The sequence below is a fragment of the Bombus vosnesenskii genome, unplaced genomic scaffold (genome assembly GCF_011952255.1).
Source record: "Bombus vosnesenskii isolate JDL3184/JDL3185 unplaced genomic scaffold, Bvos_JDL3184-5_v1.1 scf7180000013302, whole genome shotgun sequence".
NCBI classification, from domain to species: Eukaryota; Metazoa; Arthropoda; class Insecta; order Hymenoptera; family Apidae; genus Bombus; species Bombus vosnesenskii.
Genome location: NW_022882951.1, coordinates 2,641,492 through 2,654,173, shown reverse-complemented (window position 1 = coordinate 2,654,173; position 12,682 = coordinate 2,641,492). Strand labels below are relative to the sequence as shown.

The 12,682-nt window shown below is 34.9% G+C and overlaps 1 protein-coding gene across 1 annotated transcript; it reads left to right on the top strand.

Annotated features, from left to right (window-relative positions):
• Positions 1–890: 890 nt before the first annotated feature.
• Positions 891–11,947, top strand: LOC117234137 (MFS-type transporter SLC18B1-like). The gene is made up of 8 exons (XM_033495067.1): positions 891–1,001; positions 6,352–6,447; positions 7,574–7,864; positions 8,295–8,415; positions 8,499–8,722; positions 8,888–9,063; positions 9,442–9,610; positions 10,409–11,947. Exons 1-8 carry the CDS (start codon positions 891–893, stop codon positions 10,709–10,711), a joined length of 1,491 nt encoding a protein of 496 aa, XP_033350958.1. The 3' UTR covers positions 10,712–11,947.
• The last annotated feature ends 735 nt before the right edge of the window (positions 11,948–12,682 follow it).

Below are 12,682 nucleotides of genomic sequence, written 5' to 3'. Positions count from 1 at the left end.
CGTACGTTCCACAAATCGATCGAGAGGGTAATTTTTGATCGAACGACCAATCAAATTTTCATAATAATAATCATCTCCAAACTTCTTCTATAGGTTCGTACACCAACCAATCATATTCATTTTCTAAAAATTTCTTAAATTAATAAGACAGCAAGTTTCTCCGCGTATCGCATTTACATAGAAATCAAGACAAAAATCGTCAAAGGCTTCGCTAATTCCATTTCCTCTATCCGTACGGTTAACTAGTATTTTGTTACAAAAAAATAATGAATCATCGTTGTCGTCGCTGTATCACATAAATCATATTCCCTTAGAATTCTCGCAAATCTTCGATAAAAAAAAGAAAAGCTAAAAAACTCCCTTATTGCGTCCACGAATGATCGCCTAAGAAAAAAGGAAGAAAATTCCTTCGTACGTCGACCAACGATCTATTAGCACGATCATGAAGCAATTGAAACAAGAAACGAAACGTAGAGGTTGTTTAATATTGGCTGATAATGGAAATTAGAATCGTGGTAGGCTGGTAGAATGCGTATCGTTCGACCTCTGACCCTGCTTCGTTCTCCCTCTTTGTCTCTTCTGTTGCTTGCCAAAGATTGTCTTGTTGAAAAGTAACTGGTTCCTTGGATAGTCGAGTCACAAGCGTTTCGAGATCAAACCGGGAACAAACTGTTACACGTTCGCGTACTCTCGTCGTTTGCCACGACAAATCGGTGATAAGGGTGGGCCGAACGATCAACGGTCAGTCGAAGACCGATCGATTCCGACGTTGGTGGTTGCTGATGCAACGCGACGAACACGATTTGTAACGCGCGAATCGTCGAGACAGAGGATCGTGAAAGCCGTTGGTGTTGTCTTTCGAAGGAAGTTGTTGGGAAAGGAAGGCCAAGATGATGGCACAATTCACCAAGAGGCAATGGCTCACACTGATCGTCATCAGCATCGCCGATTTCGCGAACGCGATCTGTGTATCGCTACAGGCGCCGTTCTATCCGCAGGAGGTGAGTAAAAAGACAGTAGGAAATCGAGGGAATTTCTACTTTCGTTCGAGTGGAACACGCGTGAACACAAATGTTGACCATTGTAGTTTAGTATTGTTTGTAAACAATTTGTTTGGACGCCATTTTTAAGTAAATCAAACGCATTCGTGAGTCAAAGTCAACCTTGTTGACCTTATTATCAGCGAACGAATTGAAAATAATTGTTCTTTCGAGTTAGCAATTAGTTTCTTCTTACAAAATGTTATTCCTAACCTTTTTTCAATTTGTATCGTTATCGTTAATTGATAGAACAAATAATGAAACATTGTAGCGTACAGTTATTGAAATTATATTGCGTTTACGAGGTTACTCGAGTTTGTGCAAGATATTAAATTACGATCAATGAGTCCTGGCGAAACGATAACACCACGATCACGTTCGATGCTATTCGTGGAAGGAAGAATGCTGTGATAAATGAAAATTATCATTACAACGATGGAATGTAAATTCGTTCAACTTGTTGAGGAGCAACCTAAAACTCCCTAAAATGTTTCGCCGCTATCGAATCTGTTTTATCAAACTGTGTCGACAGAGGCGTATCGGATAGTGGAGAAACACATTTGAAAATATGCGTCAAGAAAACGCTGTAAAGATGCGAACAAGGAAAAGAAATTTTGCATACGTTGATAAGTTGTTTTGTGATCGAAAGAACGTTTTCCATAATAATCACCGCTTATCGATCCGTCTGGCTAAGGGTTAAATATCGTTGCTCGAGTACGAGTTATCAATTTACGTGGTTCATTAAGAAACATAATCGCTATCCACGCGACGCTTGCTGAAAAATCTACAATAATTCTGCACACAAGAATCACGTTGTCGCGAAACATTCAGGGACATAGTGCAAAAAAAAAAAAAAAATGAAAAATATCGTCGTTTCTTACCGAGATTTTTTACCTATGTATTTCGTTGTTTATGCAGAATTGTCTTAATTAATCGCATAAAAATAGAGAAATACGAACTACGAGGATAGTCCTTCAGAATTCGCGATCGTTTATCCGACGGTACAAAAATTCAGTGAAGAAATTATCCTGATAATACACGAAGTTTGCTCGATCCGATTCAAGCGTTTGAGGGAAATTAATCTCATCGTCAATGACAGGCTAACATAAATCGGGACGCAATTACCAATTAACGCAGCATGCATGATCTGTCGAGTCATTAATTTACTCAGTTGCGTTTGAAAAATGCGAAGAAAGAATTCCAGTTTTTGACATCGATGTTTATTCGATGAATTTTTATTATGATAATATTGTCTGAGCGTTTAATCATCGTTTAACAAAATTGCAATGTCTATTGAAATAATTTTGCGCGTACGATTCATGGAGACCGTACAAATTGTGTAACGTAGACGTAAAAATGTCTCGTTGTGGCGTTGTTTACGTCAGTCAGATTTGAAAGTTTATCGATACTACAATTTTTTTCTTAATATTTATAAATAAATCTGTAACCCTGCTGGAAAACAAGTAATCTTTCTTTCATAAAGAGGAACGATGGTTTAACTCTCGTAAATTATACTACATTCTTCGTATGCTTGATAAAAAAGATTGTAAGGGAAATATGCAAAATAACAAATTGGCTGGAATATAGCGGACGTGGAAGTTTCTCTTTTGCTACACGGAAATTGTAATTGTAATGTTATCTAAATTATTGAAATTGTTTTTTGAGGTCATTGGTCTATTAAAATTGTATCGTCGACAATTAAAATGTTGCAAAAAAAAAAATACTGTATTTTGATACACCATATAATCCCGTAACTATTAACTTTAAATGGCTACGATTCTATTCGAAAATAATATTAATTAAGAAAGATTGAAATATCGCGAATTGTTCAATTTTACAAACTTAAATACAAGAGCTTCCTTTGGTGTCCAAATATTAATTTCAAGTACTTTAATCTGAGGTTTACGCTCCAAACTCAACTTGACTTAACAAAATGAAATTCTTCGATATCAAAAATAAACAAAATATTAAGAAAATCCTGACGAAACTGGCCACGATCATTGCTGATGCTTACGTGATGTTACTTTTTCTAAATTCCTCCACGTATCTCGTCATTTTTTGTTTATACGTTATAAAATTAAAGAAAATACAAATTTTAGATGTGAAAGTTCAAGAGATATGACGCGAATTAAAATGTTGCCTTTGATAATCACCGATAACATAACTTGGTTGCTTCTTGGTTGAATATTATTCCAATCATACAAATACAGTAATTCAACGGTTATAAAAAGGAATTTATTTTTGTTCTCTGTTTTCAATGATTCAAACTGAATAGCGGCAAATGTAATTTTTGAAAAGGTAGAACAGCAACTTCCCAGTATGTAAATTGAAATGTATCATCCGATAAACGAATTGTGCGATGCACAAGTGTATCGCGCTATAATCTCAGAAATACAAAACGTAGATTCCTCGTCGGATAAACGTTTCAATCTCTTTAACTAGAGATGTTAATGACATTTTCTGATAATAAACTAATGTACGAACTTTTGTATTGCTCTTGATTTTCTGCTTAGAAATTTCCATTTTACGCAAGTCGAACAAAGCTATCGTCTATACTCATTTTCTTCTTTGAAATCAATGAATCACCTTTATACGTTTATATAACACTAATTAGAGGAAATAATTTCGAACCGGCTTAAGAAATTTCGAAGATTAAAACGTTGAATCTGATATTAAGAAATTTCACAAGATTAAGACGTAGAAATTGTTTAAATTAAAATCTTCGTAGGTGATGTAAGATAGTTTGAAGTAACAAGAAGTAACTGTAAAAAGGATTTTCGCGATGAAACATGCGAAGCTTACGTGTAAATGATAATTCTGGAACGATAATCGGTCGTGCCACAAATAAATTAACCATGAGTTAGACGCTGCTAATTATGGAATACTGAAATAACAGTTTCGATTATTTTTTCGATGATTCACATCTCAGACAGGGCGAGAGTTATCGATGACGCATACTCGTGTACTAAGCGTTTTATGTACGATTCTAGATTGAAATTATCGCAAAGATCGAAATGTTACGCACCAAAGAATAGAACAGAATGTTGCGTTTCCTACGAAACTATCCTAATTTATTTTCTAATTGTATTTGTAGAAAAAAAAAATTTTTTTAACGAACTTTCTTTTCCATCTTTCTTTCCATCTTTCACATCTTAGGAACTGATCAAGTCGTAAAAATTTGTTTATCGAGTAAAATCCTACTTTCGTTTTACTACTTTAGTAAACATACTTGCTTATATGAAGATACATCGTAAACTTCGGCGTATTACAATGATGTGACTTTTGCATATTTAACGTAAATATTTACTTGTCCGTTTTTCCAGATTTCTAGTCTTGTATCGATCTCTCAACTACTTTTCCAGTCCTTTTTTAAACGACATTTACCTACTGAAAAATGATCTTAGATCGAATATTCCGATACCATAAAAGGTAGAAAAAGTAATTTATTTTTTATTAGTAATTTAATTTTTTAATTAAATAATTTGTAGGCTAAAAAGTTACACTATTATATGTAATATATATAACGTATATCTTCCTGCCACGTATCTTTGTAATTATGCTATCCTCTATATGTAAGAATTACTTCTCTTTGTTATCTCTTGTTATTGTTAGAGTTCTATTTTAGAATACACTGTACTCATAATGAAGGGAGATAATTCATGTTTTGATCTCTATTCCAGATTTTCAGGAAGTCTTCATTATAGTATTACCACATATGTGCGCATAATCCCACTGTACGTGTACTAAACACTTTGATTAGAATACAATCGTATGTACACAGCACAGCACGTGCAGATTCTAATTATCTCTTGCGAAGATATTAGAGAAATATGAATGGTAATTTAGATACAAGGAAGTAATTAACAACGAGCTTCGTTTTAATGACGATTAAAACATAGATACAAATGAATACAAGTTAATTCTGTCTCTAGCGCTGAAGATGTTTCGCGCGTTTATATTTTATTAAAAGAGAAAATAAAATAACATTTTGCAAGTGCGCCGTTGCCTTAAGGATAAAGTTAAGGAATTGGGAAAAGTAAATTTATGAAATGGGTAAATAACATTGAAATAGAAAAATATTTATTTATAAACGTAATTTTCAACTTACAAAAGCAATATCCTTTACACAATTTCCTGTCTACGTTTCTAAATCAAAGCAAGGATCTGACGCATCCTAATCACGTTATTTACTCCTGTAACACGAAATACACGATTCTTGTCGATCAACGAGTTTTTTTTTTCATTGTCAGAACCTCCTATCACAACGATTAACACTCTGCGAACGAAGATTTCACGAATGAAAGAGCAACAGGGCAACGTACACGCGTTTAAAAATTAACTTTGATCAGTTTCATCGACTGATCCACCGTTTTTGCGACTTAGTAGGTATAATTTGTCTGTGGTAGACAAGACACCGTGTAATATGATTACATGCGTATAAAAGACGATTATTCGTCGAAATGGAGCACAAACATTCGACTAAAAGTCAAACGGATCAATCCAAGTATGAAGTTTCATCAGCTTTCGTAGCCATAGCGAAATTCTCCTCGTAAGTTTCATTGAATACTGCTCCTTATCTCATTCCGATTAATTTAATAGCTACATCATCTAGAGTACAAATTTATTTAGGCTAATCATCCAAATGTACTTAAATATACTCTAAATTTGTTAATCTTAACTTCGAAGCATAAAGATTATATGTTTTTTCTGAATATTTTATCAAGCTATATTTAGGTAAAGATGATTTTGATTTGAGAAGATGTCGAAAAAGTGTAACACAAAATCGTACACGTTATATATAACTTTGAAATGTTATATACATATAATACTTTGAGATTTATTCGAATAATTTAGACTTTATTATTTTTCGAGAAACTTGGAAGCTTTTCCTGGCATTCGACCATCTCAAAATTTCCAAGTCTTCGTACGATTCGTAATTTTCATTTTCTATCTTCGTGAAAAATATAGAACTTCTTGTAAAAGTTATTATTTCGAATCAAACATCAGCGACAACGAGCCTACTGTTAAAAATCCAATGACAGAAGATTTCCTTGCTTTCTGAAATCGTTTCCTATCCACGTTCGTGATTCTCTGCTGTTGTGAAGTGTCTAAAGTTTATCGGCATTTATCATGGCCAGCGTTAATTGCAGTCGAACGCGTGATAATGCGACGAAATGCGTAGCAATAACACGGAATCGTCTAACATTTCGTATTCCTTCGCGTGAAATCGAAAATTTGTATGAAAAATTGCACGCGTTTATTATACTTTGATCGATCGTAATTCATCATTTTCTTATCTGTTCATTTGCAGGCTGAGAAAAAAGGAGCATCCCCGTCAGAATATGGATTGGTCTTTGGAATTTTCGAGTTCATCGTCTTTATCATCAGCCCCGTTTATGGACAATACGTGAGTAAAATAATTATTACACCATAATTTTGTATTGATCCTTGGATAATATTTATAACAGTTAATTATTATACACCAACATATATAACAAATCTTCATTCTATTATATTTACAATTTTAGAATTTACTCTTCAAATATATTACTTTCTTTATGATGAAATCTTCTTCTTTTATTAGTTGGTGACAGAAAGTTTAGTCGAATTTTTGCAAATTTTTTAGAAATTTTACGCTGATTTCATTTTTGCTATGTCAAAGAGAAAGAAACTAGATATATATATAGATTATACTTATAGTTGAAAAAGCATATTCAAAATGTATATGTGTATAAGAGAGACGTTGGTTCAAAAAATTGACAAGGATTGAAAAAAGAACAATTGAGCGAGCAATTCTGTTTCCTTCAAATCCTAAAGTTTTAAAGATGTAGGAAGATACGAGACCCTAAACGACGACAGCTTCGTATACTTAGATGTCGGAGATTGCCTACTTTTAGGCGGTCACTTTTATCAGCGTTGTTTTTCCCCTTACTCTGACGAAATACGCGGACGATCGCGTTCATGGGTCTAAATAAAGCTATTAAATTGAAATAAACGAAGGAAAGAAACCGTCTAAAATTAATCAATCGTTTAATCTATATGGTACACACAGCAAATGTCCTTCCTCCTTATCGTATTTACGGAGAAAAAGTCCCTTTTTCAATAAAAGAGTATCTTTATCGGTAAGAAAGAAAAGAATAACGCGATCAAAAGGTCTGAACGATAAAATATCGCCCGTCGGCTACCAAAACACTTGCACCATAGCTATTCGTATTTCTACTCGTAACAAATCTATTTTTCGCTTTGAACTATAGATCAATGTTGAAACCAGAGAAACGCGTAACTACTCATTTATGATTTGTTTTGACGAACAAGAAAACCAAGTTTTAGAATTCTAAATGTAGAGATATAATTTTAGACTTTTGTTATTCATCGGGTTTTCTATTTTTACGATTTAAAAGGAAGTTAGAGAAAATGGATTTTACTTACATTACCTACACACTAGAATATTCGTTCAACTTTTTGTCTACTTTTATCTACTTTTCCTCAAGTACTTCAACATTGATTGCATTCACTATCATTCACGTGCTTAGTTACATCGAATCGGACCAAAACTATTGTTCAACGGCGGCATCCTGACGACAGGAACCTGCGCCATCTTCTTCGGTCTACTGGACAAGGTGAACGGCCATTATCCCTTTATAGTCCTTTCGTTCGTGATTAGAATCGTCGAGGCTATAGGAAATGCGGCGTTTCTCACCGCCAGCTTCGCCATTATCGCCAAGGAATTCCCGGATAGCGTCGCTACCACCTTTGCCAGCTTGGAGACATTTTTTGGCCTGGGTCTCATTGTCGGGCCAACCGTTGGCGGTGCCCTTTATCAGGTAGACCAATGCGCTTCCAAATATTTTTGTATCGATCTACTGTTTTTCTTGAAATCCATTAAGGGTAGTACGTTGTGAATTATTCGAAGATGTTTGATCCTTTTTCCTCGGAATGATCGAGGTTAATGGCCTTAAGTAACATCTAGCGGTTCTAATTTAAAATAATGAACCTTTTACGATTTACTCGGAGAAAAAAGTGGAGCATAGAGAACTTGTTTGTATGTTAGGATGTTAGACACTCTCTGTTTCGATATTTTGTTTTGTTTAAAGAATGAGTATCATTGTAACGACTAACTGAATATCAGAATTTTCTCTTAATCGAAAAATTTAATAAATTTAATAGAATACACATGAATTATTAAATTGGATAATTAAAAATCGATATATGAATAAAGGGTATGTAATCTTTTTGTCAATATTTTCAATACAGGTCGGTGGATATACGACGCCATTTGTTGTCTTAGGATCAGCCCTCTTTACGACTGCAGTTATGACCATTTTTATTCTACCGGTTCACCCTAACAGCAGCGAAGCAACTCAAAGTACAGTGGGTAAGGTTTTAACAATAAATTATTATACAAGAAAAAATAGCAGAGATGCAGATAAATATTGTGAATTTAAAATATTTTTACAGGCGTGACGAAGGCGTTGAGAATTCCAGGCGTACTGATCGCCACATCATCCATAATCGCGACGAGCATGAGCATAGGATTTTTGCAAGCTACCCTTGAGCCACATTTAAGGCAATTTAACCTAAGCCCTATCGTGCTGGGCTTAATGTTTGTCATTAACGGTGGCACTTATGCCATTACCGCTCCTGCGTGGGGCTGGCTCTGCGATAAGCATTCACATCCAAAAGTAACTATCGAAATGTTGCACTAATTATTCATTAACCACCCTACTAATACTACTAGATCTTCACTAATTTAAATTCCTCGTATTTCACGATTTTCTACGTCAACTTATCTCATTCGTAGTTTTCAATCCTATGTGATTTAATTTCAATTTGAATTAAATTTCCAGGTGGCCACCGTAGCTGGATGCATTCTCGTGGTCGTAGGATTTTGTTTAGTGGGTCCAGCACCTTTCATACCGTGTTCGACTACGCTTTGGATGACAATTTGTGGTCTGGTAGTTCACGGCTTAGGCATGGCTGCACAGCTGGTTGCCAGTTTCACGGATGCATTGAGGACATCGATGTACGTTAACATAACAAATTATTAATTCTCTATCTAGTCTGCTTGCGTTTAGATATATTTATAGCTATTTTTAATAATGGACATTAACCCTACATAGCTGAACTCTTTCTTATGCTTAAAGAACCACGATTAAAGTTCTGCGTTTAGAATGAATTTTAGAATACGCAAATTTAAAAATGTAAACTCAAGTGCTTGCAACCTTGAAATTGAAAAGGGAGTTGCGAAAAATAAATTGAAATTAGTAAAAAGTGTTAGGATCGACAAATTAGTGATGAGTTACGTGTATTAAGATTTGTAGTTCAAGTTTTTAGCACTGAACAGAAATTATAACTACTTCATTGTGGCTTGACTACTGAAAATAATGTTTGTAATGTTTAGACAATACGGATTTTCAAATAATCTGGAGACCTACGGCCTAATCAGTGGACTATGGACCAGCACGTTTGCTCTTGGAGCATTTATTGGTCCGAGCGTAGCAGGAATTTTATTGGACAATATTGGATTTCGAAATGCTACTATGTTCATCGTGTTTCTTCACATGCTTGTGGTAAGATATCGTTTCTCTAATGGCAACGATTAAATTTAAACCCTTCCTCTCTAGTAATAAAGATTAAATTTAAAACTCCCCCTAGCGACAAAAATTAATTTTGCAGTTTCTTAATCATTCGATAACGATCTCTCAAAGTTGAATTTTAATATCAATATTTAAGATCCTTGTGAAAAAAAAGTTCCAAATTCATCAAAATAATCGCACCAATCAAATTCCCATCAAATTCAACACTTAACGACACGTTCCAAGAAATTCTAAAGACACCCGATTGTTATACAGTCGGACCTTCATTACGATGTTGCGAACACAGAGCAGATTTCTGAGAAATAGGTCCCAGATGAAAAAGATAAAAATTGCGCGGCCTTGCCGGCCGGATTTACACTCTAAAAGGAAGAATGTGAACGAAAGTCGTAGAAAACGATTTCACTAGGTAGAATGATTTAGAATGACGCATCATTTGAAAGAGTGTGCGTGTCTTTTCCCAAAGCGAACACATCTTAAAGATTTAAAGGCCAATTCTCTTGAAAATAAAAATATAGTATCTTAATACATCATGCATATCTTAATTAGCAATCGTAATCCTTACAGATTAAATATACAATTATATTCTGGAATATTTTTAACGTGTTCTCACTGTCTTATTCGATACGTTCCTTCCTTAAATTCGAAGGCGGAGATCACAGGTTTTATTTACCTATTATAAAAGATGGTCGCGATTCAAGAAAGGATAGAAAACATTGCCTTACAACGATCTTCAGATCGATTCTAAATAAAAATTCTCGGATTATCTTTCAGGGCGTGATGGCGGCAGTGTTCTTAAGCGTCTGCACACAAAGCCATAAACAATACACAGAGATCAGCGCGACGGAACACTTAAGGATACCGTTGACGGACAGCGAACGCTCGCGGAGCGGAAGTCATCGTCATGTTCGCGGTCAGGGAGTGCCGATCGATAGGCCCAGCGGCACGAACTCCCTGATCGTGTGCAACAGTTATTCGAACAGAGCCGGTGCTTGGTCCCGAGCATCGTACAGCGGCCGTTATTCCCATAGTTATGGTTCGATCGAGACGAAAAGGTATCTAGAGTTGACCACGTGATGGCTGCAGCCATTCAATGTGACACACGGATAGAAAAATCTCGGATAGGGTCGTGCCCGGCAGTATTGTCAAGCTTCGTGAGCCTAACTCAACGTTTGGGAAAACCTCTTCGGTCGTATTTACGAGGGTAGAAAGATTTATGGCGGAGTACGTTTTGATTCTTTCGTTGCCAGATAGTAACTAACGAGTAAAAATGGTAAAAAAGAAACGCAAGGTTATCGATGCCGAAGAAGAAAATTATTAAAAAATGTTCGGATTGAAATAATTTTAATAATTGAAATAATTTTATACATTACCGGTCGAAACTTTGAAACTGATATGAGTTTTGCTATTTTAGAATACTTTTTGATAAAAATTGTACGCGGTAGAAATGGGTTCACGGTGTGAAATATAATTCTTATTTATTTAACTTGTGTTTATATGATAAATACATCGAATAGGATTAATTTGCTTGGTAAAAACTTTTTACTATTCTTATGCGAGTGAAACTGTCTTACGAATCCATCTAACTCGATTATTAAGTATTCTAAAAGAATTTATCGTCACAACGAAAGAGTCAAAAACATTTTTATCGAAGGATCGAATTTAGGATATGTCGTTTCTTTATGGGAAAGTAAAGAAAAAGAAAAAATAAACGCGCTTCTGCCTTCCGTCGCTCGTCTCCAATTGAAGAAATGGCAGATTTGAAGGGATACGAGGGTTACTAAAGGCACAGATTTAGCCTCAGATGTCTCAAACAGTATTCTCAGGATGCAGATGTAGAACACATTTCTACGCTTTAAGTGTCAAGTGTAATCGATCGAGAACAGCTATTTTTAACGAATGAAAAATTTTGAAAGGAAGTGAAATCACTTATATTTCACTGATAAATAAATCAATAGATTAGAAAATAATTATTTTCCTAACAAAGAATTTAATTTTTATCATCGTTAATGGAGTTTTACTTGCAGTTAACAAGAGGCACGACCCTAAAACGGAAATCTCATGTACAAACAAAATCTTTTTGATAAAGAACAGCTTAATATCGACGAAAGTTTGTTGCTATCGAATTTTCGTCGCATCAAAATCATCAAAGACAAATTACGAAAGGATTGTACTTACATGCACTCGCGCATAATTTTAATTGTTATCGCTATCAATGTACTTCGTCGATGATATCTTTTCGGTTATGTTAGATATCATAGAATAATTATATTTCAACGTATCTTTAATAAAAAACAACATTTTTATTTAATATTCTCCGGTATCGCTGTAATTGATGAATCCTCTACTTAACATAAAACGTTGAGTTTCATAAAAAGTAGCCGTTCACGCAACTCGAGTCGTGACTTACATCCAACATAGATTTTCACTCTCGATCGCGAGTAACGTGTCGCGTTTTCTACATACCCTTAAAATTCCAAGGCATTTGCGCATTCGCGACACACCCACGCACGTATGTGAATTCTTTTGGAACAATAGCGATCCTGGTCTGACGCCGCTTGCGCGACGCTGCGTGCACGTGCATGTGCAACGACACCCATGGAAATCGATAGTTTCTCTGTCGATGATTCACCTCACCGGTACTGGTCATCCAGAGTTCCAAGTAAAACTAGTTCCCTGTTCTCGTCTTATTTTACTTTTACAACTAAATTGAAAACTTATTACAAGATATAGATAATGCTTTACAAAACGATATTGTTACGTAATCAGTTACATTAAACAGCGTTTCCTTGCTATCGAATATATTTATAGAAGTCAAACTATTTTGTGTTTCATTCTATTGGATAATATACTCTCGGTACAGTGATACATTTCCAAATATAACTTCATAGACAGACATTTCTTTTAGCCAGGTTTTAAGCCACTTCTACATTTTTAAACCACTTACGTAATGATGTTACCTTGCTCGATGACTACCAACCTTTGATGTATATCTACATGATGTTACATATCTGTAGTATACAGATTTTTTTTTTATTTGGTAGAATT